This window comes from Microtus oregoni, unplaced genomic scaffold (genome assembly GCF_018167655.1).
Source record: "Microtus oregoni isolate MIOR12 unplaced genomic scaffold, Mior012 000000F_ref0000247, whole genome shotgun sequence".
Classification (NCBI taxonomy): domain Eukaryota; kingdom Metazoa; phylum Chordata; class Mammalia; order Rodentia; family Cricetidae; genus Microtus; species Microtus oregoni.
In genome coordinates this window covers 68,688,222-68,714,471 of record NW_024543059.1, presented here as the reverse complement: position 1 = coordinate 68,714,471, position 26,250 = coordinate 68,688,222, and the positions used below count along the sequence as shown (strand labels likewise).

Here is a 26,250-nt window from a genome sequence, read left to right as displayed (position 1 = left end):
CATGCACAGATGAACTGAGAATTGTTTAAAGCTCTCTGTAAGTCAAGCCATATCACTCAGCATGAGAACCCGAAACAGCCGGAAGTCCCAAGAACCTCCCTTGTCATGTCCCTTCCCTCCTTGTTCTGATTAGGATCGGGTTTTGCGTCCTGATGGTGTGTGGTGGCCCACAGCAGGGTGCCTTTATGTGCACTAACTGACACTTTGTATTTTCAAATAGATAAACTTACCAAAGCTCACTCTTTTATTACCTTAACATAGTTCGTTTTAGTCTAGATTCGTCTAAAAACCAGGTCACTATTACACCTTTTCATCAAGAGGAGGGCCCTTTGGAATCCTCTTTACCTGCTTTCTTTTTGTCTCTTCATTTCTTCCTTAGCTCTGCTTCCTAACAGGTTTTCCATGCCTCCAACCAAAGCTATTGTGCGCCACAGCGTCAGGTCCACAGTCTGTGGCAGACAGTTCAGCTTGTTGTCTATTGCTCATTTCCCCCACCCTCCTCACTGACTGGCCTCTTAGCTAATGCCTACCTAGTTCATACATTCCTGTGACTGATTAGATCGTTAATCTAATTTTGTCATCAGAAGCAAGGGAACCCAACTCGACATATATGTTTACTTTGGAAGTTGTGTTGCCCAAAGGGTATAATTTATAAGCAGGCTCAAAGATTAAACAAAGTTTAAAGAATAAGTACAAATATTGTCTGGTTTACATGGTTCCTTAAGAATGTCCTGTTTGCAAAGGACATTGTAAGGTTGTTTACAGGATGCACGGCCCAGGCTAGGGTGAAAAAGAGTTGCTGATTAAGGTTAGCCTCAAAGGTCACAAACCTTTCTGCCCGCGTGAGTGCAGTTCATCTGTTGTTTTCTTACTGTCTGTGTCTGAGTTAGCTCTCGGAAAAGGGGAAGCTGGCTCTGCGAGCAACTCGACTTTGTCAGTTGCCTTGGATTGATGACTGAGCAAGTAGGAAATGTGAACTGCCCTGCCCATGTCCCCTTGGAGAGCCCTGTCTTTCTCTTCTGCCAGCCTTTGATTAGAACAGAGGTTGGTGACTTACACAAATGCCCATACGATTCGAGTGCCAATCTAAGGAGGTCAGGCCAGAATGTGTTTTAAGTTGTGTGGGACATGTGATAGCCTTAAGCTGTTTTCTTAACGTGCACTGACCTAAGTGTCTTTGACAGCCCTTTTGCAGAGTCACCACGACATGAATTATGGGACAAGGGCTCTTGGTGTGCGTGTTCTGGTTTTAGAGAGGGATGAGACAAACGTGTCTGGACTTGCAATGACATTTCACCTGCTCTCCCTGATCCGCTGCTGTGGCGTCTGTTGGCAGCAGGGGTGGGGAGACAAAGGGAGCTGGTATTCTATATGTTTTAGCTGATGCTGGAGACGAGTGGGTCTCAAGCTGGTCTTCACACTGATATTGCTAGGGATTCTCTTATGAAAAATAGTGCCTCTGCCTGGCTGTCAGTTAGCTGAGAGCTCTGCATGGGGTTCATGATCCTGAAAAGGAGGCAGAGAAAGAAGAAGCATATACAAGAGGAATGTGTATGAATGCCTGTTCAGTGTGTGTGCATATGATAGTTGTATATGTGATTGTAAATATTTTAGTATCTGCACCTTTAAAAAGTAAGAAGAAATAGAGGGGGTGGATTTTAGCACTTTATTATATTTATGTTATGAAATAAACATTTTAAAATTAAGTAAATACTAATGATATATTACACACGAGTATGTGCATGTGTGTGCATGCATGCGCGTGTGTGCATGCATGCATGCATGCATGCGCGCGCACACACACACACACACACACACACTGCTATGTTATCCCAGCCAGGATGAACTGCCTCCCTTTGTAATTGTAAGTAGAAATAATAAAACCTTCCTCCCTTAAATTGCTCTGCCAGGGTGTCTTATCACAGTGATGGGGAAGTAGCTAAGACACAGGCCCACAAACACGCACTTTATCTTCGAAATACAGGGCTTATTGTAGATTTCCAGCATGTCTTGGTCCCACTCTCCAAACACCTATGACTCAGTACCGTGGTGAACTGTGCCCATCTCAAGGTCAAGAGACTATTGGAGGAATCAGAATGCCTTGATGACAGCACTGGTTTGACCACTGAAGAGCCTTTTGATGATGGGTATCCTCATCCCCTGTTTGTATTTTACTATACTCTGGTCCAATATTAGTAGGTCAGTGTTGAATGAATACTTTCTAGTTTGCTTTAAAGAGCCCTTAATGAAGGGTAACCAGTTAGCTTGGAGCTAGAGCTTGTGCAACAGCTAAAGAGAAGTGATTTCCTATGTTCTATACATAAAAAAGAAAGCAGAGCAGAAGCCCAGGGGGTTTGTGTTATTATTTGTGTGTATGTGTGTGAGCCTGCTCGTCTCTACGTGAGTCGTTTTCATGCACCACCTTCAAGAGGAGGGCGTCAGATCCTCTGGAGCGGAAGTTGCATGCAGTCGTGTGCTGCTGCGTGTGCATGCTGAGAGCTGAACTGTGCTCTGGGGGAGCAGCATGTGCCCTCAGCTGCTGAGTCAGTCGGGTCTCCCGCGTGTCCTCCGTGTTTTGCTAGGGAAGTGGAAGAGCAAACAAGCTTGCTGGGTTTCGGCCCTTTCTCCTTTGGGGATTTGTAGTGTTTGGGTTTTCAGGTGTGATACCTCTTAAGGGTTAAAAAACAAGTCAGCTGGCAGAATATTTCTCTGAAATCCATGATTTTCTCTTGTCACCATTTTATGAACTTTTCTCCATAGCATACAGCTGAGCCCTGGTGGAATCAACAAATGAAAAAGAAACAATTAGATCTTGGCCATTGGAGATGGACCTACCAGGCCTGCTCCATTTGTGATACAAGAGCATGATCCTAGTCTACCAAAATGACCTTAATGCAGTTTTATCTTAGTAACGATAGAATTGCATCATCTTTCATCCCACGTTGTACCTAGTGTTTGTCATGTTACCAGTCTGAAGATATGATGAAGTTAGACAAAGCTGGATGTTCCTATTTCTCTCTAGGATGTTTCTAAGAAGCGTTATAAGATTATTCCACATTTAATGCAATTATAAGAAAATTTTCTCAGAAAGAACAACTGAAATCACAGCCGCTGTTGATAAGTTTTCGTAGCACCCAGACACTCCACTTCTCCGGGTCCAGTACATATCAAAGAAAGCAATTGACTGCAATACTCAAAGTAAAGGAAGGAGGGAGAACAAGTTTATTATGCTAAACACAGCCGCTTTCACAATGAGCAATGAGTTAATGGGAAAAAACATTTTCCAGGCACATGGGATTCTCTGGTCCAAATAGCTTTTGCTCAACGTTTGGCAAAGGTCTGCATGTAGGGCTCTAGGTGAAGAGAGAAAGCAAATAAATGTGACCTTTGTGAGGCTGTTTTTTTTTTTTTTTCTGTGAAGCCAAAAGGTGCACAAATACACAAATATTAGTCCACTCTTATTTTTGTGCTGGAAAACTTCTGCCTGGCCTTCAGCCCCCCTGCGTATCGTGATTGGCATCATGGCAGCCCAGCTAGCCTCCCACAGGCCTTGCCATCTGTCTAACCTGCTGAGAGGCCAGGCCGCATTAGTGTTCCTCTCAGCCAATGGGAAACGCCGTCTACTATTGGCTGTGTTCCTCTCCCCTCCTCCTGCTGATACAGTTTGTTTGGACACAGCACCTAAACCTCAGAATGGGTGGCTTTACTTCAGTCAAGCCCAGTGGCTAAATGGCACTGGTGCCCAAGCAGGGTAACCTGAGTTCAATCCCTGGAACCCACTCATGGGAGGAAGGAGATCCCCAAAGGTATTATCCTCTGACCTCTGTGAGTTTGTGAGCACACACTCTCTTTTTTGCACGCACGAGCGTGCGCGCGCATGCACATGCACACACACACACACACACACCTAAATAAAATAGGAAAAGTTTACAATGAAGTATGGAAAACTCTGTTGTTACGCTGATCTTGGCCATGGAGAGAAGAGAGCCCAGCTCTGAGAGAACGTCAGATCCCAAAGAGGACTCTGTCCTAGGTTTTCTTCCCTTGTGTCTCAGCACCTTAGATGCTGTGCAGCTTTCTGCTTGAATCCTTTGCTCTACATTAGTTTAATGAGGTCGTCACTTTCATCCGCCTGACAGGCACCCGCCTTCCCTCCTGTGTGTCTGTTTGTCTGTCTGTCTGACAGCTTCGCAGAACCACTTCAACCTTCACAGTTGCCTAACTCGCGCCTTGGGGAATGATGTTTATTTTAAAAGCCAGCTCTTGCCATTACGCCAAGGACCTTTTTGAAGTCTCCCCTTCTACACCCTTCTATTTAACAGATGTCCCCTTGACTTATGACTTAGTCACTTTGAAGAATGGTCAGTAAGCTATCTGTGAACCTCAAAACATACAGAAAGTCTCAGGTTATAAAAGGTAGTTGTTGCCGTGTGTCATGCCACATCTCTTTACCATTCGGGAGACAGAGGCAGCCAGATCTCTGTATGTTCCAGACTGGCATGACTACAAAGTGAGATGCTGTCTCATCAAAAATGTGGCTGTTGAAATGTCTCTGTGCTTTGTCTATCCCTGGATGTGTGCACATAATTTGAGTGCCCACTTAGGGCAGAGTTCAGCCTCTGTGTCGTTCCTTCGGAACTGGCCACCTTGTCATTTCAGCTAGGAATCCTCTCACTGGGACCTGGGGATCACTGATTTCAGTTCACTGCCAGTCTGACTGGCAGCTCAGCGGATCTGATGGATCCCGCCTTGAAGGAGCACCTGCCTTCTGTTGGCGCGCCTGAGCTAGCTCAGGCTTCTTCCAGGCCACGCTCGACCTATCTCCCAAGGCCTCTACATCTTCCTAACAAACATCTAGTCAAGAAGTACTGGCGAGGGCCAGGCACCAAATGGCAAGAGAACTTCTAAGCTTCATGACCTAGTATCCTCCTTTCCTCTTCCTGGAGGAATGATTATGCTTTAGCATTCAGATTTGTCTATTATCGAACAGTCCAATATAGCCCTTAGAATATAAAAAAAAAAACTATTTTGTCACAGAAAAACTGATTATCTACAAGAAACACCTCTTGTCTCGGAATTTCAGTTTTGAAACCGTGATCTGCTGATTGTTTTTTAATGAGTATGTGCTGTCTCCAGTACTTTGTGGGAAGCAGTGTAGTTTAGTTATTAACTTGAGTATCGTGGCATCAGAGTGCCGAGGTTTAAAGGAGGTGCGTTTACACACAAATCAGAAGGTGATTATCTCGGGCAAAGTGCTTAATACTCTTGAACCTCAGGTCTCTCCCACACATTAATGTTCTGGGGACTCAATGAGTTGATACATAAACACATGGACTTAGGCTTTATGAGTCTCACAGTTTTCTCATTGTGTCTGATATTATTAACGACGCCGTGCCTGGTGTAAAATAACAGCACTGTGGCTGTGAGGTGCCATTCTTACTATTTGCTTTAGTTATTATAACACTCTGCAGATGCATATAATCCCACTGTGCAGGCGAGGGAACTGAAGCCAGAGGAGGTTATTTAACTCTTCCAAGGTCAGAGGGCTAAGATTTCAGAGCTAAGGCTTATGTTCACCGGGCTGGGACCAAAAGCCTCTTTCCTGCTCACCCATGGAGTCTGTCTGACTCTTCATTACTTAGCATTGTCTGATGGGTGTAATGGTTGGTCTGTGAGAAAAGCCATGGTTGTGTCCACAGGAAAAAGTTCATTTCCTGTTTTTTTTTTTAAGTGTTTACAATTTCATCCTGGTAACAAGCTTAGGCTGTTAGATTGACATATTTCTTAGCATGTGTCTACATAAGTCTTGCTTCTTCTTTGAGGAGGTATATTGTGCAGTAGGAGAAGGGGTTTCTTGTTTGTTTTTCTTGAAATCAATGTTTTTTGCTGAGAGAATGGTCTTAATGAATATGCTCTTAGGAGCCTGGCATAGTGGCTACGGCCCAGGCAGGTTCTACTGATGATGGTTCTGAGTTGTTCAGTGAGCGAGTTCTCATGTGAAAACAGACAAATAGTGAGCTTTTAAAGCAGCTCGTGGCCTGTTTGTTAGAATTCATGACATCATCCCTGACAGTGGATCTTTGAACATCCTGGCACCTCTAGGACTCGGTGAACACACTGTGGAAAAGGAGTCCTGGGGCAGGTGTTCAGCAGATGTTAGCGCTAGGGCAAGTGTTCAGCAGATACTAGCTTTAGGACTTGGTGAACACGCGGTGGCAGAGTGAGCCTGTGGCAGGTGTTAGCTCTAGGACTTGGTGAACACATGGTGGCAGAGGGATCTTGGGGCAGGTGCTCAACAGATGTTAGCTCTAGGACAGGTGTTCAGCAGATGTTAGCTCTAGGACTTGGTGAACACACGGTGGCAGAGGGAGCCTGTGACAGGTGTTCAGCAGATGTTAGCTCTAGGACAGGTGTTTAGCAGATGTTAGCTTTAGGGCAGGTGTTCGGCAGATGTTAGAATGGAGTATCTGTGAGAGAAATGCTCCTTGTACAGATGCACAATGGGTAGATGGAAGAGGGACTGGGTTTTTTGTTTCTTTTATCTAAGCAATCATAATATTTGCCTTCATGGTGTTTTTCTGTTTTTTTCCTCTGACACCATCTCCCCCTTTAAAAAATGCATCTATGTATTGTGTGTCTGTGTTCATATTAATATCTGTGTGTGCAGTGTACGTACGTGTGCATGAATATGTGTACACATACTAGTATGAGCCAAAGGGCAATGTCAGAGGTCTTCTGTCCCTCTCCCCCTTATTTTTTTGAGAGATATTGTCACTCACTGAGCCTAGAGCTTGCCCCTTTGGCTAGAGTGACTGGCCTTTGAGCTCCAGCAAGTTGCCTTTCTTTCCTGCCTCCTCTTGCAGAGTTCCAGATGAATGAGCAGGCCTGGCTTTTCTGTGGGTGCTGGGGATTCCTAGTGTAGGTCCTGCTGCTTACACTGCATTGCTCTGCCCATTGAGCTACCTCACTACTTCCTTCCTCGTCCTTTGTAATGTCGCCTCAGTACTCTTTTTTTTTAATGTGTGTGTGTGTGTGTGTGTGTGTGTGTGCGCGCGCGCGCGAATGTGCACATATGTGCACGAGACCAGAGGTCAGACCCTGGTGTTGTTCCTCAGTAGGCTCTCAGTCTAGCATGTTGAGAGTTATTCTTTTACCAGGACCCGGGACACACAGGTTAGGCTGCCCAGTCATCTCCGAACCCTAGAATCTACCTGTGTCTGCCTCCCCAGGGCTAAAATTTCAAGCACACATCACCACTGTTCATGGCCTCTTAGAAATGGGTATTGGAAGTTGAGCTCAGGTCTTCAAGTTTGTGAGGGAGATGTGTGGTGGGCTGAGTTGTAGACATAATCTCAAACGTAAATTTTACCTTCCTGTTCAAGTTTCAGTGCGTTTCGCATCTTTTGCTTTGTAGTTAATAGTCGGAGTTGGGCTCAGCGAAGACACCTCAGTGGCCATAGACAAACTTGCTGAGTTGTCTTATCCTTCCCATTGGCCCTAGCAGAGCAGAGCCATCTTTGCTGGGGTGGATTACAAGCGGAAGTTTAGGATCAGTTTTTATTTATGGAATCAGTGGTTGCCTAACAGGAAGTTTTCTCCTTAAAGATTAAAGAAAATCAATCAGGATCTTTCCTACGTGAACAATAGTACTGACAGAGAAGAACCATATGCCGTTTTCCACGGCCGCTAATTATTTCTAGAATCAAAGGAAGAAGGCATCCTTTAATTCTTGCTTGAGTTTTAATTCGAGAATGAATTAAATACAGCACTAGCTGGTTAGCAATGGAGTAGTTATTCGGTGGGCATCTGCCTGCTGTGGGCGTGCGTTGGTTAACGTAACCTTTCAACTTTGCCCCTTTCAGCTGTTCCGTTTCCGCCAAGTCACCGGCTGACAGCGAAGGAAGTGTTTGATAATGATGGGAAGCCGCGTGTGGATATCTTAAAAGCACATCTCATGAAGGAGGGCAGGCTGGAAGAGAGTGTCGCCTTGAGAATAATCACAGAGGGTGCTTCGATTCTTCGACAGGAAAAGAACTTGCTGGATATTGATGCCCCAGTCACAGGTAAGGCCCTGGTGTGGAAGCCACTCTGCACCAAGCCCTGTGGAGAATAGTAAATCAAGGTCCTACCCACCAGTGAGCCTTTAGGTGCCTTGCACTTCATCTGGGCTTCCCTAGGGGATTAAAGATTTGTCTGTGCATAGAAACATTTTTATTTTCACTGATTGTCTGCAAAATTGAGTTACTGTGATCTCAGAAGTGATGTAAATACAGTTAATTGACAGTGTTTTGTCAGCAGAAACCCTACCCCAAGGGAAAGTTAGACAGAGTGTCCTCAGCCTTCCACAGGGGTGGCAGCCATGTCCAAGTGAAATGGAGTGAAAGGTGCTCTTAGCACCCGGGAACTGCTAGAATGTAGGTTCTCAGGCTCTGCCCTACAGCTGTTGAATCAGCATCCCCAGGTTAGACCCAGCATTCCATGTTTTGTTTAAGTCCCCTGAGTTGTTCTGGCCCACGTTAGAGTGTGAGAAGCACTGCTTAGACCAAGGAGGCCAAGGTGGTCTCCTTCCTACGGTGTTCATGCCTGGGGTTTACTTCCTGAATGTGTCTGTTCTGTCGCTCTTCTTAGAAAGATGTGTATTTTGCTGTGAGTATGCCGCTCTTATGTCATAAGAATTAAATCTTATTACAAACAGAACATCTAACACCTAGATAATTTAATCTGTTGTGTATATGCTGAAAGTGCAGGCTTTGATTTTCAGTGACATTAAGAATGTTTATTTTTTAAAAAAATATTTTTAACTTGTCAAGGGAAAACATTTCAGTGCAAAATATTTGAAAGAAAGACATTGAAAGTGTTTCATATACCTTCGTGTTTTTCATCTTCTGGATGCTCATATGCTTTTGCTATTGTTCTTGAAGAACATACTTGCATGTGGCTGTTCGTAGAGCAATGTGTTTCCTTGCTTATAAGAATTGACCGTTGCCAATGGAAAAGGTCTTCTTGAGGACCCCTAGTCCAAAGAAATGGACATTATCCACAGTTGGTTTTCGGTTAGCAGTTTCAGTGATGATCCTGTACATTTAGACAGCAGGAAGCATTTGTCCTATTGGTATTAGCCCTCTATTGGGCCATTGTCACTCAGTCAAGCCATCAACCTACTGTGTGCACATCAGAGTAAACCTTGGTTTCCATATTATCAGATAGAATCCAGTGTTATCTCTTCGTAATGATACAAAAGACGTGATGGTGCTGGGCTTTCTCCAGTGCCGAAACCCTAAAAATAACATGAAATAAAATCAGTATTTAAAGGCTGGTTAAGAGTTTCCAGCAGCAGAAGCATCTCAGAGCTTGATTGTAATTGCCTCCTGTATATTAATGACTGTGTGTGTACATTAGCTAATATCTTTATGATTCCATTTGTTTGTCAACAACAAGAATAAATGACATGATATTTTATTAGGTTTACTTTTCCTTCCTTTCCCATGATAATGTCCAGCTTCCAGTGAAGATTTCGTGTTAAATTCACCAGTGAGCCCAGTAGGTGTTGATGGAGGTGATAATTACAGCTTGAAGGGAACGTAAAATAAATGTTTAGGGGAATGTGTTTTCTGGCGTGGCTCAGCCATCCTTGTTTGATTAGCTTGGCCTGGAAGAAAGCACAGATTGCCTAAAAACTGGGTTCCTGAGTTTTTATCCGTGAGACCTAATCCTGTATATAGTCTAAGGACCTTCACTCCTTGATTCTGTGAAGAACACACCTGGCCTCTCTAGAGAGGTTCCAGGTGACATTGTAACAGTTTCCAGAACACAGATATGAAGATGTGTGGAAATCAACAATCAGTTACCTATAACTTCAGGTGAGGTAGAAAAAGCTTTGTAGTCAATACAGAAGTGCAGCAGGATACAGTTTTTCTTAGGGGGGTGTTTGTATTTTGAGATGAAGGCAGGATCTTGTAGAACCTCTAGCAGGTATCCTTGGAGAGGTCTCTACTCCTTTTTGCCCTTAATGTAAAGATGAAATAATAGTGGCAAAGAGGGCGGGTAAAAAGGATTTATTATAGCATTTAGGTAAAGGGGAGAAACATTTTCATGTTTAATTCACTAGAAAGCCAATGTCTTTGTCTGCCTAAGCTGCTATACAACAGTTTCCGAAGGCAACTCTTTCATAAGCAACAGAAGTCAATTTCTCACAATACAAAGGCCTGAGAAGTTCAAGATCATGGCATTGACAGATTTAATGTCTCCTGGTTAGGGCCTGTTCCGTGGTTCACAGACAATGGCTTCGCCTGTGTCCTTACATGGGAGAAGGAAGTGGCCTCAGTCTATAGACACTGATTCCATTTCCAGTTACTGTAGAGCCCCTTTCATGCACCCTCCCTGAGTCTCTGCTATTGTGTATTAGATTTCAACCCAGGAATCCGGGGGAGACCTAAGTGTTCAGACCACAGCAGCTACAATAAGGAACAAACTCCAACACACGACTTTCTGAACAGCAGCATAAAAATGGGCGAAATTGGAAAAGAAAAGCAGGGCATGCTGTTCAAGAAAATGCTGACGCTTTGCTTCGTGTTTCGGAATAAAAGTGAAATAGCCATTACTTGGCATCTAGAATCCTCTCAAATCTGAAGCCCTCCGAGTAACAGGGGATCATCCAGACAGTCAAGAAACCAGAACGTGTCAGCTTTCAGATTTTGGATTAGGGATATTCAACCAGTGTAGTCCCTGCAAATACTCCAAAATCTAGAATACCTCTCCCAACAAGCCTTCTAAAAAGAGGGGTCCTGAGTCTTGACTTAAGACTTGATAATGTTTTATGGCATCTGGTTGTTGTATTCTGAGATTTTACTTTATTTGGACAACTGAGCTGGCCAGATGTTTATATTTTAACTAAGGGTTTATTTGTTTAGATAATTGAATCAGCAAAGTAGATTTAGTTTATACTTGAAAAATTTCATGATAAAGTGTTCTTTATATAATTCTGATTATATATATAAAAGACCACCTGTGAAAAAATTCAGAGACAAAGGAGAGAACAAAGGCAGGCAAGGAGTAGGTGAGTGGGAAGCTGTGAGAAAAGATAAAGGGGAGATAAATGAGTTTTGGGGAGACAAAGGCTTGAAACCTAATTTCTAAGGTGTTTATTTTTTCATTTTTCTTAGGTTCATTTATATGTAATTGTGTGTGTGTGATATGTTTATATCTCATGTTTATGGATACATGTATGTGCATATGTGTAATTCCACGTTTAGTATAGAAGACCAGTAAGAACTCAAAACAAAGCAAGTGGCAAATATTTTATTTGTAAATATTGTATACAGTGTTTGCTGGCCCTTGGCTTTTTTGCATCTTTTGTGCTTTTTATTAACAAAAAGGACATTTTGTGTAGGGCAGAGTGGTCCTGACATCTGCCATGGTTTACTCATCGTTTGCTGATTTGGGTTGAACCCCAGAACCAGTGGTGTCCTGGCTGTTAGCAATCTGGATATTGATCCATCCATCCATACATACATACACATGTAAACATCATACACACACACACACACACACACACAATGTCTATATAATATGCCACAGTTTGTGCTTATTTGGTATTTCTTCTTTTAAAATGTACATTCTGTTTTGGAGAAGTCAGAAGTGGCAGGAAGCGTCCTGCTGTGTCTTCCTGAAGGGTGCCATTTGGACTGGAGACTTAGGAAAGCAAGCAACCCTTCTGTGGTTTCCCAAGCTAGACAAAGGAGGGGAGGGTATTAAAAAAAAAAAAAAGCCCCGCTCCTTTTCCTAAGTTAAATTGTCTGATTAGAATGAAAATTCTAATAATAATACTGAAGATAAGTTTTGAAGAGTCTGTTTTCTTGGTAGAGTCATTTGAAGAAGGAAATCATTTTTCTTTTGACTTTCTTCTGAAAGTTAGGTTGTGTTCTATTGCTGTTCCTTTGCAAATATATACATGATACCTTTTTTTTTTTTAAAATATAGCCAGATATTAGTGTGATTACCCAGTTTGGACATTCAGTGTAATAGGTTGGGTGTCTACTTCTGGTATAGTGGAATGTGCACTTTGTGAGTAAGGGCTGGTTTCTGTCCTTCAAGGACACAGGCTCTAGCAGGAAACAGTGTTTGCCCAAAGATAGACACATCAAAGCACTGATTAAACTAAAGGCCGTGGCCTCCACTTGTTAATATAGCTAACTCCACGCCCATCTCTTTCTCATCTTCTTAATAGCAGTAGTTCCCGAGACACTGTCCATTGAGCTGAACTAAGACACAGCAAAATAAAAATACAACACGTAACTGGGACTCAACTTGTGCTAGATATGGACTAGAACCGTTTGAGAAGGTTCAGATTGCCAGGGACCTTCAAGGATGCAAACAAAGCACACCGCAGGTGTCACGTTGTCATTTTTAAGAGCTATAGGAGAGGAGTGGGATAATGTTATAGACACCAGAACATAACTGTAGGAAGAACTCAGAAAGTGTGGCAGCTTATCTGATGTGTGACTCAGTCCCTATGTCGTTTTACTGTACGAAAAGGCTGTGGAGTAGACTTCTGGCTAGCCAATAACAGCATAAACTTGTATCATAGCAAGGTATGTTCATAGAAACTCGTAGTTTGGTTTGGGTGGGCAAGGGACAGAGGTGTAGCGTGATCTGGGTCAGTGTTGTATTGGCAGCAGGAAATAGGCCAGCAAGAGGTGTGTTGGAGCAGGGTTCATAGCAAGGCTAGCATCCCAAAAGGGATATGGAGGGTGTGTAGGGACGAGCCAGGGGGAAAGAGTGGTCAGCCACCCTTTCTACTCCCTGATTTTGCCAGAGAAGGGAGAATGGCTCTGATTTTTTTTTTCATTACAGAGCCTTTTAAAGAGTGATTGTTTATGTTGACTTTCAAACTAATATTTAATTTGTGTTTTACAAACAAGTATCCATAAAAGGAATCCTGACTGAGGTAAGATTGTTCATACGAAGACCCAGTGTACTGTATTTCTCCTGGTGGGTCATACGTTCCTGTCTGATTTTCCTTTTGACTTAGAGTACTCCAAGGCAATGGAGGAACTTCAACTTCTCCCTTGGGGATTTAGATCCCAGTTTCTGCTTTTAGGGCGGAAGGGATAGGCCAGCATCATCTGGGCAAACTGCTAATCTCTCCAGTTTGTGTGCTTCCTGCTGTGGGAGACTTGTCTCTGGTGCAGGTCAGGATTCCCTCAGTGGCTAGGCCTGCCATTTAGCACGTCAGGCAGTTGCCAGGAGAACCCTCTGGCTCTGTTCCTGGATGCGAGAGTGGACCTGGGGCCAAGTTTAAGGTCACAGTATCCCTTCCCTTGAAGCAGCTGACGTCAATTAGAATTCCCCTTGCCTGGGACTCTGGGGAGAGCTAAGTGGGGATTGCATTCCTAGTAGGACCTAAAAGATCAGTGTTTATTCTTCCCCTGCTATCGTTTGTCACCGTGAAGCAGCATGGCCTTAGTTTACATGGGGACAGAATAGTACCTCTGGGGCTTTCTGTGTGGACATGCAGGTTCAGTGGCCTGATTTTCAGGGCTCCCATTGCAGCTCTAAGCCTACTCTTGGTACCAGGCCCAGTGCAGGCAAGTCAGTGTAGTTCTGCTCTGGCCTATTGGAGGCAACGCACACACGCACGCACAGACACACACACATGTGCACACACACGCACACACGAGTGCGCACATACACACACACACAATGGTAAAGCTGATTACGCTCATCTTTTCATTTCTTGGTCTTAACACCATTGACCTTTTGTTGAACAAGTGACAAAGAAGTGCCGAAAGAAACTCAGCTTTTCAAAAGGAAAATGTGGATCAGAATCACCCACTGGCCCTCTTAGAGCATATGGTTTGGGGAGGGCTAAATATGGAACCGAGACTTTGAGTATGCCAAGGTCATAATGATGCTCTGGACAAAGAGCTGCATTGTGGGACTTGGTTTTAATAATGGGCTGGGGTCTCACAGCTGAAGATCTTGCTTTGCCCTGGCTCTTGTCTGTAGGTCTCAGCCTCACAGTTACTCTGCATTGTGAGTGTTCTATTTCAGAATAGCTCTAATGTAAATAGTTGGCTGGTTTGCACATAATAAATTATAATCATAGCATAATGGAACCATATGGGGACCTCAGGGTGTGTATTTCTGTGTATGTCAGTCATTTCAATATTTAGACAGCAGTTAAATATCAATAATTTAAACAGCAGGAATCCTTTTATTCTATTCCCTATTTCTGACACACCCCCCCCCAAATTTATTAATCTTAGTCTTAATGCTGTAATTTGGAAGTTTGACACACTAAGGTCTTTGCCCTGTAATGCAGCATCAGAGAGCATAGTGAGAGCTTCATCCATCTGTCAGGGAAGGTACAAGAGCTTTAAAGAAACCCTGTATTCTCTTCTATATGTGAAATCTAAAGGATCCCTGTAGAGCGCTCTCTCTCTCTCTCTCTCTCTCTCTCTCTCTCTCTCTCTCTGTGTGTGTGTGTGTGTGTGTGTAAATCTCTATCTGAGAAGATATACAGAGACAAAAAGTATTACTTTGTGACTTGTTTGTGGTTTTTCAAGACAAGGTTTCTCTGTAACTTTGGAGCCTGTCCTGGAATTCCTTCTGTAGACCAGGCTGGTGACTTTTAACATATGAAGAATTGGCATGAAATATTTTTGGAGAAACAAGGGTGTGATGATTTTGTGATGGTGGTGATCACACCCAGGGAATAATCGTGTCCTTTTCATAGAATTATAACATACTCCTTAATATTCTGAATGAGATCTCCAAACTGCTGACATGGGAACTCTTTGACTCAGGCTTACTGTCCAATCAGTTCCTCTGTGGTTTATCTCTGCCCATTGGGCTTCAGGGCACATGTCAGCCCAGGAGACAAGGGTGTGTCATTGGATTGGACTCCTTCAGATCTAGAGTTTGGTCACCAGGGCTCTGTGACTTCTGTCCTGTTGTCTTCCCTTCAGAAAATTTCTTGTTACTGTTGTTGTTGTTTCTTAATACTCCCGGCTTCTGAAGGACCTATTTTTCTTAGTTACTGACATAAAACTCCGTGAGGGAGTAAAATGAGGCCTATCGGGAAGGGAAATATTACATGTAGTCTAGTGTAAAATAAGTTTTTCTTAGTGATCAATTCTTTTTCTACTTAATTTTTTTCAATTAACATACAAGACATTAGATGTTATTATGGCATTTTCAAATAAGTGTGTGTTCTGAAATTCTCTTTCCCCTCCATCGCCCCGACTATCCTGACACCTTCTTATATTCCCCCCAGTCTTCTTACCTCTTTCATGACATGTGTGTCCTTTCCCCCATCATTCTCTTCTCTTCACCACCTATTTTTACTCTTTTGGTTTATTTTCAATAATTTTAAGTCTCACCAAAACTTACATATGTGGATATGTGTGATTGTATATGCACATGTACATACCCATATATACATATATACATACATATATGTATGTATATAAAAATATAGGCAAAATTCCATATATGTAGCTATAAGTTATCTATGTAAAACATATACATGTATTACTTTATAGGCTAGGATTCCATGCACAAGAGAGAACATACTGGTTTTGACGTCCTGAATTTGGGTCATCGTACTTAATAAGCTCCTTTATAAGAATGAATGCTAATATGATCCTTTTATTCATGCTACCTCTCTTGTCAGAATCATACTTTTTTTGTTGTATATGAGATAATATTTTTCTTAAAGAAAATGTCCCTTTTGGTTCCTTTTGGATTTTGTGATCATCATTAGATTTTATGATATTTAAAACTCCTTTTGGGGGCCCCTGAGATGACTGAGCAAGTACGGGCTCTTTCTGCCTGAGTCTGATTCCTGGGGCCCACATGGCAAAAGGAGAGAACCAACTCTCAAATATTGTCCTCTGTGTTCCTCCCATATTGCTACCACACACACACACGCATAAGTAAGTAAGTACTAAATACACAAATCTATTTATAGTACATGAACCTAATTCCACTTTAGAAGGCATTATTCAGGCTGACCTGTGAGCGTGCCATCTGATCTGAGATACCATCTGTGGCTGACACATGGTAGGTTTAGCTGGGCCTTGTCATCAGAAACCTATGTCTCTTATTGCTTATGAAAAGTGGTTGAAATGACATACAAAGTTTGTTATTTCCCTTTGCCAACTCCTTTCTCAGAGGGATAGGCACATTTGCTTTGGTCTTCTGTAATGTCATAATCAAGGCAAAGTTAAACAGGCTAACAAAAACACCGTAGCTGGACCTTAGCCACCATCATGATACCCTGCACATCATCTTCTTGAGCAAGGGACTCACTTCACAGCCAAAGAAGTGCTGCCCAGGGCTCATGTTCACAGTTTGACCAAACATGCCACCATCCTGAAACAGCTGGCTATATAGAAAGGTGGAATGGTCTTTTAATGTCACAACCAACGCTCCAATTGGTTGACAGTAGCCGGGAGGGGCATGTTTTAAATATTAATGCCCTCAAAGTGGGAGGGGGCTTAGCTTAGTCTTAACTTATTAAATATAGATCAAAGCTAGGTGAAATTGTCCTCATTTTTGATATAAAATACCCCTTCAGGTTGAGACTCTCAACTAAGGAAACAGTAATAATGTCCACTCCCCGCCCCCTTTGTTTTGCTTTTGAAAAATAATTTATGGCCAGTTAACTTCTTAGTATAGACATAACCTAATCTATTGTTGTTTTTTCTCCCTGTCTCACTGTGGCCTTTTCTGATACTCACACATTAAACTGGCCTAGCCAGCTCCTCACATATATGTGTATGGCTGTTGTTAGCTACAGTACGGTAAACTCAGTAAGATGTGAGATTCCACCACTGTGGTGCAGATCACCTGTTCTTTCTTGGCTATGACAGCATGAAACTCTCTTTTCCCCTGCCTGATGTGGTATCTGGGTAAGTCGTCATTTTTGCTAATCCACACCAGCAGCTTAGGTTTAGAGACGATACGGCTGTGGCACAGATGAAGTAAATGCCCCACCAGGAATGGCTTTCTTACCAGGAGTGCTTCTTCTCTCCTGCCTCTGGTCATTGCCATGAAGCTGAAATGTCAACCCGTCGATCTGTTCCCTTGTTTAGTGCTTTATAGCATAGGCCATTTAATTACATTAATCAGAACAATGTGAATTTTGGAATTCCTTTGAGATATAAGGGAAGACCAAGATGGGTATGGCGTGAAAAAGTGTAGATAGGTTCTCGGGGCCACAGCTGTCATGGCTGTCTTCATGCCAAGTGAGTTGAGTTTAATAAAAAAAAAAAATCATGAGCATTGATGATAATGTCAGGATATCAGTTTGAAGGAACAAAATGAAAAATAAAACTATGAAATCTAAACCCTGTCTCAAAATCCCCCCCAAAAAATTAGGTATTAAATATTTTTAAATCACAAGTAATAAACTTGCAAGAATGTGCAATTTTTAGGCATCTTTCCCTCACCCATGCCACCACATGACGGATGGAGGGGGTGGGAGAGGTCAGCTCCTGTGCTGTCATGAGCTTGGGGCCAGCTCACCATCACTCCTGCCAATAGGGTCAGCTCCAGTGTGTTGCCCAGTGAGGTGCAGGGCCCACGCTCCTCAGTGCTGCAGCCTGTGTGGGGCAGGCCAGCTCTTCAGCTCTCATGACCCAGGGGTCAGCTCTTTTCAAGAGTTTCTAGAAAGCTTGGCCTGTCTTTATAATAATATCTGTGTTAGTTTCAAGATATGTCAGTAAGTCTTTGAATAAGATAGTATTATACAAATATCAAAAGTACAGCTGGAGAAAATAAATTGTAGGTTAAGAGATTGTGCGTCAAAATAATGTGCATTGATTGACCTCTAATATGCTTTTATTCTTTTCTGTGCTGTGGAACAGTATGAACCACTTTCAGATAATAGCTGATTTTTCAGGTTTTATTTTAAACAATAAGTGAGCCCAATATTAACCCACTAGGTGTCCATTTTTATACATGAGAAATTTAAGACAGACATATATTTACAAAGTCAAGTAATATTTTAAAGGTAAATTCTCCCCCCCACCCCGTCCATGACCCACATGACCTGATTTTTAAGTTTCAGATTTGTAACATGTAAGAGATATGGGACTCCTTTGAAAGCAAACCTGAAATTCTTTGAGTAACCCTTGGTGCAGTGCAGCCGTCTAGCGAAGGGAGGACTCCAAACTGGATGGTTTCCTCTTTTCTTTCCCCAAACATCCACTAAGCACTACATTAGTGTGTGCCTGTCTCTTCCCTCTCCCTGGAAAATAAATTAATTAATTACCTATTTTTTTAAGATGTAAAGCAAGGCCTGGGGATTTGGTTAAGCGGGTAAAGGTGCTGTCTGCTGATGCCTGATGACCCAAGTTTGATCTTAGGAATGCACATAAGAAACCAGATGTGGTGGCGTACATCTGTATTCCCAGCATTCCTATGACAAGGTAAGGGCTAGAGACAGAGAATCACCCAGATGCTCACAGACCAGTAGCTTGGAGTATACAGCACAACAGCAAAATCAAGAAAGAGAGACCCCGCCCAAAAGGCAGCAACTTTTGTCTTCTTTCTTCACACATCACCAAATAGCAATACTTGCATCATGACAGGAGATAGTGTATTGCCCATGATGTTTCAGTGCAGGTTTTAATAGTATATAACCTAAATAGTAAATTGTATTCTGTATTAGTTTTAACAAGTTGTTATGGTATTCATATTTAGTTTTGATGTATGCTTAGTTCCAATAGTCCTTTGATTTTTAAGATGTCAAGAAGAGTTAAGGTAAATAGAATTTTTTGATACATTTTTCCATAGAGGACACCATGAATTGCTGTTCCATCAGACTGAGTTAACTATATGTGATTGCTGCCTCTCAACATAAATTCTCCAGGTCTTGTATTTTCTCAACTATTCACAGGGCTGATTCATTGAAGGCTGAGTGTAGGCCCAGGCTACTTTATAGCTGTCCTCAGCAGATGGACTAAATTTCAGTCAAGGGAATTCAAGTAAAAATGGTATATATTACTTTGCGTATATGCAACTAAGCCAAATTAAAATGCCTTTTCCATCTCTCTTTCCCTTTTTTGCCAATATGTTTGGAGTGGTAGGAGCTGAAGATACCATTCTAGCTGTGAGTCAGATTTCATACATCCAGTAGGCTAAGAGCCACATCACCCAAATTACTGTTGATTCAAATAAATGATCTTTTTAATGCATATTTGAGCCCAGTTATATCTGGGTCTTTGTTGTGAATTCCAGAACCAGTATTCTAACTAAAATATAAAACCTCTGCTATCTCCACTACAAACTGTTACATTCCTACCCAGCGATAGCTACAGCAAGTCCCTGCTGCAAACCCTACTGGTTTCCAGAGGGAAAATGCCCCATTGTCCATTTTATGAACAATGAGTGTCAGGAAATTTCCATTACTTGGTAAACATCTCCCCTCCATATGAACTCTATATATTTTCAAGAGCAGGCTTAAGTCTTATGTCCTCTGAGATTTCCTGAAACCCTCAAACAGCAAGGTCTTTGCTCCGCCCCAGTTCTCATAGTGTTTTACTATGTATACCCACATTATTTAATATTTATCTTATGATATTTTGTCTCTTAACCTGGCTAGAAGTTCCTAAGGGAAAATCCATGTAAATAAACCTTTACAAAGAAAACCTCCTGAACTATCCCCATGCCTGCATCTGCGAAATACTTCATGATTTGATTTCACTTCTGTGTCAACAACGTGTTTATCTATTGGTTTGAAAACTTAGAGGTCTTGGATATGCATTCTCATCTTATTTTTTATGTGAGGGAAGATGAAGGCCGTGTCACACTTCAGTGGGGTAACTTGTGATGAGTAAATACTCCTATCACGTGACACCTTAACATATACCTTATGTTTTTATTTCACATGAGACACTTGCTTCTAATCATCACTCTTTATTTTGATTTTGACAAACAGCCTAATGATTGTAGTTGATAGAATCCTATTGTGTTGTTCATACTTGAATCTGTCTTCTCATAATTTTTTATGTAAAGACTTGGCATCTTGCTGGTGTGTCTTTCCTGGGCCCAATCCTAATCACCAAATGTTCATAGACTTGTAAAAGACCTGATTTTCTCTAAGCTTTTCATTGCAGTATTTGTTTTTATGTCAAAAAAATTGTTAATGTGTTTCTATTTTATTTGTTGAATTGTTTTGAAGCAGTTCAGCTACAAAGGATGGTGAACTATTTTCTGCGTATTCTTGCCAGATCCTCTGAGATCACAGATTATAGGTATTTGAGAACTGACACCTGGAAGGTAATTTGCATAATGCAGGATCATCCACTTTAATCTCTCTAAAGTAATTTTTAAGATTTTCTTTTATTTCCTGGTGTTTAGAGAGGTTTCTCAGTGGTTAAGAAGGCTTCCTGTTTGTCCAGAGGACCAGAGTTGGGTTCCCAACAGCCACATTTAAACGGAGTTTGAACCCTGGTAAGCAAGTCACAGAGTATTGGTCTGGAACTTACTCTGTACCCCATTCAGACCTCAAAATCCAAATCCTCCTGCTCAAACTAAAAACCAGCCTTCAGAAGTCTGCAAGTGCAAGGGATGTCACCTTATCTATTCAAGTAACGTACGCTGGAAGACACAGTCTTTATTTGTTATGTTTGCTCTGGGAGAGCCCCGATCCTACCCATCTGATTCTTTATGAGTTGCTTGGCATTTGTTTTGGTTTCAAGTTAAAGTATAGTTGTTTCATTTCGGGTTTTCTTGCCAGTGTGTAAGACAGAAAGATAGAGTTTCTCTGAGTCTTACGGGAAGGGAAAATGAAAATAATAGTGTCTGTGCAAACCAGCCTGCAATGTGCTCACATGCACAGAGGCCAGAGCAGTGAGTCAGGAATCCTGAGAGGTGTTCCCCCTCTGCCATTTCCTGCCTGTAGTTCACAGGGAGATTAGCCTTGTGAGGGCAAATCCTGGTTCAGCTTTGATGCTGAGCGTCTTTCTAAACATCCACCATAGGACTGACTTTGAAGCGCCATCTTGATCTTGAGAGGACACTTTTTTAGGCTAGCCAGGGCTTCCTCCTGCCACCATTTAAGCCTCCCACCGAAGTGAGAGATACACTCCACTGAGGTCTACTCAGTCCCTGTCACATCAAGGTTTCCACTGTGCCCTGGGCTCTAGAACCTCCCAGAATCACCAACACTATTTCTGTGAGTTCTTCACTATCGCTATCCTAATCTTTCCTGTCACCAACATTATTCCATATTTCTTTCTTTAAAAACTATAGGTCCCCATTGTTGTCTAGGTTCTCTGGATTTGTGATTTGGGGGACCCTAAGAGGGATAGACCTAATCTACATGGGAAGTAGAAAAAGACAAGATCTCCTGAGTAAATTAGGAGCATGGGGACCTTGGGAGATGGTTGAAGGGGAGGGAAAAGGCAGGGAGAGGAGCAGAGAAATATGTAGAGCCCAATAAAAATCAATAAAAAGGGGGAAAATAGTATAAGTCCCTTTCACCAAAATAGTTTTCTTTTAGAAATAAGTATGGTTTTAGATTAGTCTCATATAAATAAGTGATCCATCTGCTTTTTAATTGGAATTATTTTATTATGAACATAGAAAAGAGACAGTCAGAAGAAAACACATTTATTAATTTAAAGTAGAATATGCTAATATGTCTCATTGCGACAGATGCTCTGCCAAATATTATCCACACTGCATTGTGGGTTGAGGTGCAGGAAGTTAAAGCGGTGACGGATAAGTAAAAAAAAAACCACTTAGTAGACAGTTCCACTACTACTCTACCCATGACTACCTGTCGATGTCCTAAGGGCTAACTGTTAGCATCTAGCGTGCGAGTTTCACTGTGGTTCTTTTCCTGCTCGCACGGTCAATTCGTTTTACCTTTGTAAGAGACATGGGGTCCCCGTGCTTACCCATGTCAAGAGGGTTGGCAGAGCAGAGTACGAGTGGCCTAGCAGTGTTAGGCACAGCTGGGTGGGCTAAGCTGGGTCCAGAGCCCAGCGTTCTCTCTCTGCACTTAGCTGCCCCACCTTGTGTCAGCCATTTCCTTCTAACAGCAATGGGACCCGTTGACGGCTCGCCTGTGCCGCATGTTAATGCTACCTGCCCCGTCTTATTTCAATTGGCTATACAATCCAACTTGTGTGTGCACGCTTCACACACCCGTGAGCGCACTATTAACTCTCTCTGCTCCAGTGTCCTTTAAATAAAACAATCCCTCGAGGGTCTTCTCCTTTTGCATTTGACCTGCTTCTTACATCACACTTGGCAGCAGGACAGAGCTCATGACCTAGGAGGCGTGATGTTTGTCCAGGCTGCAGCTGTTTCGCTGCTGGGAAAGGTTCCCTCACCTTCCCCTGTAATTACCTTAAAATGGTCTCAACCTTGAGAAAGTAAGGTTGTGTGCCAGACCACATAATGCTCATGCGAGTCTACCACAAATGACCATTCCCCTTTTCCTGTGGAAAATGGAGCGAAATAGAATACCTTAGCTTCCCAAGTTTACACTTCCTTCTGTGTGGGAGATTTGGCCGTGCTCTCTGGGTTTGTATCTTAAGAGCAAATTCCATTTGGCCCTGCTCCTTGTTAAGCTTCTTGCTGGCCTTCCCTCTCACCTTAAAAATAGGTATGCCAAAGAGTCTTGTGTTTATCTAGCTGCCGCCTTCTCATTGGGCATTTAGAACACATTCAGATACTATTTTAAACTGTTTTGTACAGTTGCCACGGACTGCATAAAGCCATCAATCAGAGTGAGTGTGTGTGTGTGTGTGTGTGTGTGTATCTGTGTGACAGGACTTCAACCCCTTTGTCTTTTTAACCTTGGCTGTTTTACAAAGATAAGCAGCAATTAGTATTGTGAGTTGTGGCGATATTTTGTGATCTAACAAATAAATCTTACCTGAAGATCAGAGTGCAGAACGAAGCCCCTAGCTATCCACAGAGGCCAGGCAGTGGTGGCACACACCTTTCATCCTAGCACTCAGGAGGAAGAGGCAGACAGATCTCTGTGAGTTCAAGGCTACACCCCAGCCTTGTGCTTTTAATTCCAGCACTAGGAATGTGGAGACAGGAAGGAGTATGGCTGGTTGGAGAGAGGAATATAAGGCGGGAAGACTCGGGAGCTCAAGGCATTCAGTTTGAAGATTCCCAGAGACAGGATTGCCCATTAGGTCTGAGGATTGGGTAGAGGTCAGAACTAGTGGCTGGCTACTCTGCTTTTCTGATCTTTCAGCTTTTACCCCTATGTCTAAGTCGGAATTCTGACCCTCCCATTAGTCAGGTGGACTAGTTTCCTTGTGGCTCACTTTGCCCGGCCATGACCCAATTTTCTAAAAGAAGGAAGAGTATCGAGGTACCAAGTTACTGTGATTGATTTCTCATCACATCTTTTCTTTAGTTGGTTCTAGTCATCGAAAACTGGTTATTAGTGTTCCCTGATACTTAGTGCAGGTTGGGTCCTTACTCTAATTCATGCTCTGTCTGTTCATGGTCTCTCATTTCTCGGATATCTTGGTCCCATCAGATATCTGTGCCCCTTTAAACACAGATGATGTCATTCTAGCTTTCTCAAGTTCTTTGTTTTATTTTCTTTCAGGCACTCACATCTCCTCTTCTCATGCTGTTATAGATTTCTCAGATGCTTTTCAAGACTTGACTGACCCTTGACCTCTGATTCTTTTCTCCCCATTTCACAAAGGACAGCCCATCCTGGCTGCATGGCCCAGAGCCCCAGATCCTTGATCAAATCTCAACTTTGCCACCTCCCAGTGGGGACTGTTTACAGAGCATGTGGTCAGGGTTCAGCGAGTTAATGTGGTGGAAGCAGCAGTTGAAGCACAGACCATGAGCTTCTACACCACTACTGTAAGTTCTGTTCCCTTCTCCTTCTTGCTGCTCTCTTTGAACTGTGAGTCTCCTCTTACCCATACTTGGAACTCATATTCTTTCGTATTCTTTTAGATCAAGAAGTGCTCATGTACCTGTGCATGTACACATGTCAAGGTTTTCACGCATACATTCTGTTCTTCTTGGCCTAGAACTCATACTCATACTATTGAAAAGGCTTCAATAGATTGCTGGCAAGAAATGTGCCTAAACTAAAAATGATTTAGGAAACATTGTCAGATTAAATGAACACATGAATATAAAATTGTGTATATTCCCCTTTAAAGCATACAACATAAGCCAGACCTCCAGTGCTTCCTCTTTGGTAAAATATTCCCCAGTGGCAGTTAGTTTCGTGAAATGCAAGTGGAGAAGTTTATCCCACTGGATGGCTTGATTGCTTCATTCCATTGAAAATGCAGCTCTTAGGTCTGTGTTTTTAAAACAGCTATCCTTAAACAAGCAATATTGAAGAAGCCAACCTTACTCATAAAATCATATATTGATGGGAGCCATTGATCAGCATACTTGAGAATATAAAGATCATTGTGTTAAATCATTTCTAAAGTAGTTATTAAAAGCCCAAGTCCCTTTTTAAAAAATCAAAATATTGAATTAGGCTTCAAATATGAAGTAGAGAACTGGTCTACAGAGTGAGTTCCAGGACAGGCTTTAGAAGAAGAAACAAAGGTGTTAGCAAGGCACCTGAGAAAAGAGGTAGGTTTGTGGAGCTTAATGTGTTCATAGTTTATCATAAATCTGAGAATTCTGGATTTAAAAAGCCGAGCCAACTATTCTCGAGAATAATGAAATCTACTCTGTGAATGTGGTGAATTGATCTCATTGGTCTGAGCAGTAAACACGAAGCAGTATTGAAATGGCATAAGCTTTGTTTTATAGCATCATTATAAAATCTATTAAAGTACTGCTAGGATTTTCTGAAAGGAGGACTTACAGAATTCTCTTGAATGTGTCTCTGGGGAATGAGAAGGCAAATGAACGTCTAGTGTGATTTACTGTCCTGATTTAAAGATTGAATTTGCACATGCGCGTTGCCCCCTTCCATGAGCGAACTAGGTGATTCCATAGAAATAGGTCTGAACCCCCTAAGAACCACAAAAGGGCCATGTGCTCAGAAAGCACCTATGGCAGGAAGGGTAATGTACAGCCCCTATATGTAAAGGCAATATGTTTACTGATTATGGTGGGCTTTTCAGATAGAATGGTTTCCTTTTGTTTTGTTGTTGTTGTTGTTGTTTGTTTTTTTCCTCAGTCTTTCATCACCACATCCCACTGATCTTTCAATATGTTTTGAATTGTGAGCACTGTGGATGGAGTCTGTAGTCAGATCCAACCAGCCAACCATAAGAGTTCATAGGACACTCTCAATGCTATGCACCTGCCAAAGAGGTGGCAGCCATAGTAAACAAGGGAGACAAGATTTGGCTCAGTGTACCTACTGTTGACTAGATGTGATGGGGAACCTTGGGTTCCTAAAATAAACAAAACATATCTCTCTACTTTTCAGCTCTGTGGCCAGTCATTTTATGTCCCCATCCCCATAAATTTCCCACCATGGTGGACAATATGTCTTCTTAAACTGGGCACCAAAATAAGTCCTTCCTTTGTGTTGCTTGTCATGTATGTGGCCATAGCAATGAGTAAGATAACTAATAGATTGATAGCTATATTTAACCGGGTAATAGGAAGCAAAGCAAACATATATTTCAGGATACCTGTAAGCGTTAACCAAGTTGCTTTTCTTTTTTCTTCACAGTGTTTTAATTTTTAAGTTTCAGAGCACTGAAATGTTTCATTATTTTTCTTTCTGTTTGTTTTTTTTGGGGGGGGGGGTTGGTTCCAGACCTCTATACTATCACTGGGACTCCTTGGATATCCTGTTGTTGTCCCGTGTCGTGGAGATCCTGTAGTTTTGGGTCTGTAGGTTTGTCCCCTTCACCTGCTGCTATAGTTCATAAATGAGGTAGAGGCTGGGGTGGGCCAACTCATAGCCCTGACTCTGGGCCTGGGTGGTAGCTGGGTTGGTCAGCCTGTCCAGCTTTTTCTTCAGCATGGTCACTCCCCAGGCGAGCTCTCCAACAATGCCTTGGGTAGCTCAACCAATCCAGCCTACAGCCAGGAGGAGGAGCAGTTAGTTCTCTTCCCCACAGGTCCTCAGATCTAGGTCCCTACCCGTCATACCACCAGGGCCAGCTCTACTGCTTGGCCCCAGCAAGATTCAGGGCCCTTGCTCCCTATTGAGGTATGGGGCTGATGAGTTGGGACTTCAGCTCTTCTGCTCTCAAGCCCTCAGGCCTGACTCTCCTGCACACCTGAAGCCAGGAGTAGCTCTGGTGTGATGTC

The 26,250-nt window shown here is 42.5% G+C and overlaps 1 protein-coding gene across 2 annotated transcripts in view; it reads left to right on the top strand.

The window, feature by feature from the left end:
- Window positions 1-26,250, top strand: part of Ppp3ca (protein phosphatase 3 catalytic subunit alpha) — a 276,261-nt gene that overhangs the window by 128,183 nt on the left and 121,828 nt on the right. For both annotated transcript variants that reach the window (XM_041659798.1, XM_041659788.1), the window contains exon 2: window positions 7,863-8,063. In XM_041659798.1, coding sequence (XP_041515732.1) covers window positions 7,863-8,063 — 201 coding nt within the window. The remainder of the gene's footprint in view (window positions 1-7,862; window positions 8,064-26,250) is intronic.